We start from the raw sequence: 5,000 nt of genomic DNA, 5'->3' as shown, positions 1-5,000 counted from the left end.
AGGCCTGGCTTCGCAGCGAACAAGGAAGAACAAGATCACTGGACAAGATGTACCCTCCACAACCGCGCACTTAAACTTCTCTTCGAAATGTTTCCGCTCGACATTTCTTCACAAAAAACCGTAAGTACATACAATGGGCCAATTCTCCTTATTTCTCTATTTTCTCTATGTCCCCCATATACGTGTGCTTATGTGTTAGCCAGGTGCAGTTAAAGACGGAAGAGAACACAGGAAGTAGGGAAGTCAGGTCATAACTGAATGCAAGCATTATAACATTGGATTATTATAGCAAAGCATAATCAGTGCCTTGGGTCACATAAAAAGCAATATCAGTGCCATACAACCATCGAACCACGCTACTTGATGACCCCTGTCGTCAGAAAAATAACTAGACTCAAACTACTGTAAGCTAGCTAAGGAAAATGTCTCCACACATACCATGTGAGAAGCAGATCATATACAAAATACTGCAGTGAGATGATAGATGCTATGACTGGCCTCATGACAGCTTTCAGACGTAAATGGCGTGATGCCCTGTACCTCAAAAGTGTGGTTGGGATGACTTTGCCATGCACACAAACACTGTATAACTCAGCCAACGTTCTACCTTGGTGAAAACATGCAGGAGTGGGTGTGTCTTGCATGGCTCCTTCAGCGACATACGTCTTCTATGACCCCCTGAACAGCATGCATGTGTCTTGCACGGCTTCTTAAGCGACATGTGTCTTGCATGGCTTACTGAACAACAATAGCATGACTTTGCAACTGCCAATAGGAGAGTAAAAATAAGAGGAATCTATAGAGTAGAGTTGCAAGAAACAGAAAAAATACGAAAATTAATAGCTCTTATCGATGAGAAACTTAAAGTACTAAATAACAGGAACACTTTAACAATATACAAATAAATTAATTAATAGATAAGAATCTGGCAATATTGATCGCCAATTCTGATTCGTAATGAAAATGAAAACTGTTAGGAATTTACATGGTTTACATGCAATATCGGCGCCCATTCGATATCGTAATCAAACATGAAAAATATTTCAAAGGGTCACCTTCAAAACAAATATTTTGGGGAGTAACAGCAATACAATTTCCCCAAAGTTCATTGTCCGAATGATAAAGATGTATAGAGAGAATTTGTAGGATTATTTTACAAGAAAGGGAAGACCGATAGCAACCTTTTCACATGGTCAAGCCTCGAGGAAGGGGGTTGAGAGTAAGATATCGGAACAATACAAATTGTATGAAAATATCTCATTCTGATTATTATATATAACAAACAGAACTTCAAAATATTCTGTTTATTCTTCGGATAAGAGGGAGCGGATGAGCTTAAATGGGCCGCAAGGATGGGTTTTCAAGGCGAGATAATACAGGTAAACAAGGGAAGAAAGAGAGGGAGGACTGAGGACTTTCTCTTTTGATGTGCGTTTCAGTGATCAAAACATTGACAATAACTGCGTTCACACATAAGTTAAAGGGAAGGAAATCCTCTAGATTCACACTTACTCACAGGAACTTCACAGCAGAAAATACAGAGTAAGCAATCACGAAAATGAGAGAGAAAAAACGCAGCATGGAAAATCGTATTTCCAACAAAACCAAACAAAAATAAAAGAGCCAGGGTTTCTCTAACTTACGGAAATTTTCGTCGACTTCTTGACTTCTTATCTCGTTGCGACCTTTTCTGCTCGCGTCGGAGACTTACTCGTGGTAAGGCCACGGGACTTGGGTCGGCAGCTGGTCACATAGCTAGAATCTTGGGGTGGGATGTCTTTCCAGACATCCTACACCTTTTTTCCATCCTTACTTTCCTCTATCCTCCCTCCCTCTTCTTCTCCCCTTCCCTCTTTCCCTTCTTCCTTCCATCCATCCTCCCTCTCTCTTTTTGTCCCCTTCCTTCTTTCCCTTCCTCCTTTCCTCCATCCTCCTTCCCTCTTCTCTCCTTCCCTCCTTCCCTGCCTCCTTTCCTCCATTCTCCCTCTCTTCTCCTTCCTCCCTTCCCCATATCCCCACCGTCCTCTCCCCACTCCACCTCTCCCTTTTCTTCACTAACCTGTACGAGTTCGTCGTATTCTTCCTTGGGTCTCTTGTTGACATTCTCCTTAATGGCTTTGATGATGTCGGGCGCTTTGTCAACCACAGAAATGAGGAGTTCTTTCACAGCCAATACGATCGTAGCTGGCAACATTAAAGCCATTTTCTAAAAAGCAGTGAAAAAAAGGATTTCTTTATAGTTGTCTAGAAATCATATATAATTGAAATGATATTATTTTAATCTGCATTGGACAAATCCTTTAGCTAAACGGCAGAGAAGAAGGATTAATCAATTCATCTTATACATGATAGAGGTATATGAAGTGTAAAATGCATTTTTAAATAATATAAAGTTAAATATATTCAAATAAAACTAGAGCCAATGAGAAAGCGATGAAAAACGATGATGTTATTTCTCAGATACAACTGAGGCCATCTAGTTGTGTAGTCCGATCGATCTAAGGTAATTAGATTCTGAGGTAATTATGATACCTAAATGTTGCAAGTTTCCTAGTCACACTTTTCCCTGTCTGGCGTCCTGTCAAACGTCTGTTTCCTACCTCCGGCCCGCACCTGACTACAGCTATTACGCCAACATGCGCGACAGAACGGAAGCATTGTCAACATCTTATTTTACCAGCTATTCCATATCTGCCATGGTTGGAAACATCTGTAGACGTCATTCTCTATCTCACTTTTACTATTATCTTATCGCATTGTAAATTCTTGTAAATATCTGCTATGTGATATACAATTGTTCGTTTCCCGGTTTACGGCCATGAAAACAAAGGGGTAAAAGAGGCTGTTCCGCACACTCAGAGAGCACATAGTTCAGAGCAATCACAGCTCAAACCTTTAACCTCGCTGACTGGAGGCAAGCAGAAAATCAGCTGTTTTTTCCAGCATATATCAGACTGCAGTTTAACAGAGTAAAAGAGAGACTGAGAGAAAGGGAATGGGTGAGTGAAGGGGAGTGGGAGGCAGGGAGGGTGAGAGAGAGGGAGGGAGGGAGGGAGGGAGGAAGAGAGAGAGAGAGAGAGAGAGAGAGAGAGAGAGAGAGAGAGAGAGAGAGAGAGAGAGAGAGAGAGAGAGAGAGAGAGAGAGAGAGAGAGAGAGAGAGAGAGAGGGGGGGGGGGATGAAATCGAGAAAGAAAGGGAGTGAGAGATTGTGTGAGGCAGAGAGAGGGAGGGGGAGGAGAGAGTGAAAAGGAAGTGGGAGAGAGGGAGGAAGATAGAAAGGGAGGGAGGGAGAGGGAGAGGGAGAGGGAGAGGGGGAGAGAGGAGAGGGGAGAGGAGAGAGAGAGGGAGGAGAGGAGAGAGGGAGAGGGAGAGAGAGGAGAGAGAGAGAGAGGAGAGAGAGAGAGAGAGAGAGAGAGAGAGAGAGAGAGAGAGAGAGAGAGAGAGAGAGAGAGAGAGAGAGAGAGAGAGAGAGAGAGAGGAGAGAGAGAGAGAGAGAGGAGAGAGAGAGAGAGAGAGAGAGAGAGAGGAGAGAGAGAGAGAGAGAGAGAGAGAGAGGAGAGAGAGAGCGAGGAGAGAGAGAGAGAGAGGAGAGAGAGAGGAGAGAGAGAAAGAGAGAGAGAAAGAGAGAGGAGGAGAGGAGAGAAGAGGAGAGAAGAAGAGAGAGAGGGAGAGAGAGAGAGAGAGAGAGAGAGAGAGAGAGAGAGAGAGAGAGAGAGAGTGGGGAGAGAGAGAGAGAGTGAGGAGAGAGAGAGAGAGTGAGGAGAGAGAGAGAGTGAGGAGAGGGAGAAAGGAGAGAGATAAAGAAAGAGAGGGAGGGGAGAGGGAAAAGGAAAGTGAAACGGAGAGAATGCAGTGGAGAGAGAAGGGGATGGTTGAGGGAGAGGGAAGGGGATAAAGGATTAGGCAGATTTATGGAGCAGATGCCTCGCCGAGCTTAAATGCACTATGGCGAGCCCACCTGTGTAAGAGAGTGTTGGCCCTTACCCACCATGGTGCCAAACAGCAGTAACCGCCAGGCAATAGTGGAAACACACGAGCCTGGACGGGGTTCGATCTGCTGCCCACGAAGGAAGATACGAGGCCGGCGCGTTACCACTTTACCAACCTAGTGAAGCGTCTAGTGAAGGGGAAAGGCTGGCCATGATATAAATAAACATTAGAGATGACGTCATCACGAATTATCAACACAAAATTTCACTCTCAGTCATTCAGATGTTATACATTGTTTACTTAATTTCAATGAGTATTCTGTAAACTATTTCTATGTACATCTAATTGACTGTTACAGTAATTCCCCTTAAGAAATATCGGTAGCTGGCGACTACGAGACGACTTCCCTGCGGTGTCGGGCGTACGATAAATCAAGAAAAACAGGAAGAGAGAATAAGAGAAAGAGAGAGAGACAGACAGACAGACAGACACACAAACAGAGGGAAGGAGGGGAGGGAGGGAAGGAGGGAGGGGAGGGGGAGGGGGGGGAGAGAGAGAGAGAGAGAGAGAGAGAGAGAGAGAGAGAGAGAGAGAGAGAGAGAGAGAGAGAGAGAGAGAGAGAGAGAGAGAGAGAGAGAGAGAGAGACAGGCTGACTGACAGACAGACAGACAGACAGACAGACAGACAGACAGACAGACAGACAGACAGACAGACAGACAGACAGACAGACAGACAGACAGACAGAGAGGGAAGGAGGGGGGGAGAGAGAAAGAGAGAGAGAGAGAGAGAGAGAGAGAGAGAGAGAGAGAGAGAGAGAGAGAGAGAGAGAGAGAGAGAGAGAGAGAGAGAGAGAGAGAGAGAGAGAGAGAGAGAGAGAGAGAGAGAGAGGGAAAAGAAGAAGAATTCACTTTCTGTTGGCACTATTATTATCAGTACTCACGGTTCTACAAGTATCAAAACACACAGTTCCGCCGTTGAGTCCTGTTGCCTTGAGACTAAAGATTGAGCAGTGTACGTACGACGTGTGTGTGTCCTGTACGATACGTTCTGCGATACCAGAATTTCGAGA

At 44.8% G+C, this 5,000-nt stretch overlaps 1 protein-coding gene across 4 annotated transcripts in view; it reads right to left on the bottom strand.

Annotated features, from left to right (window-relative positions):
* The window catches only part of LOC122266114 (uncharacterized), a 17,365-nt gene that overhangs the window by 11,662 nt on the left and 703 nt on the right, over positions 1-5,000 (bottom strand). Inside the window, exons 1-2 of one of the 4 annotated variants that reach the window (XM_086531157.1) lie at positions 4,872-5,000; positions 2,060-2,206 (exon numbers count right to left, since the gene is read on the bottom strand). The exon at positions 4,872-5,000 is cut by the window's right edge and continues 8 nt beyond it. In XM_086531157.1, coding sequence (XP_086387283.1) covers positions 2,060-2,203 — 144 coding nt within the window. In that variant the 5' untranslated portion in view covers positions 2,204-2,206; positions 4,872-5,000. Of the gene's footprint in view, positions 1-2,059; positions 2,207-3,988; positions 4,118-4,871 lie in introns of those variants that run through there. The other 3 variants (XM_086531170.1, XM_043035705.2, XM_086531165.1) reach the window with 3 other exon arrangements.

The sequence above is a fragment of the Penaeus japonicus genome, unplaced genomic scaffold, assembly GCF_977035675.1.
Source record: "Penaeus japonicus unplaced genomic scaffold, GWHDUDI00000001_assembly GWHDUDI00000003, whole genome shotgun sequence".
NCBI lineage: Eukaryota > Metazoa > Arthropoda > Malacostraca > Decapoda > Penaeidae > Penaeus > Penaeus japonicus.
This window is presented reverse-complemented; position numbering and strand designations above follow the sequence as displayed.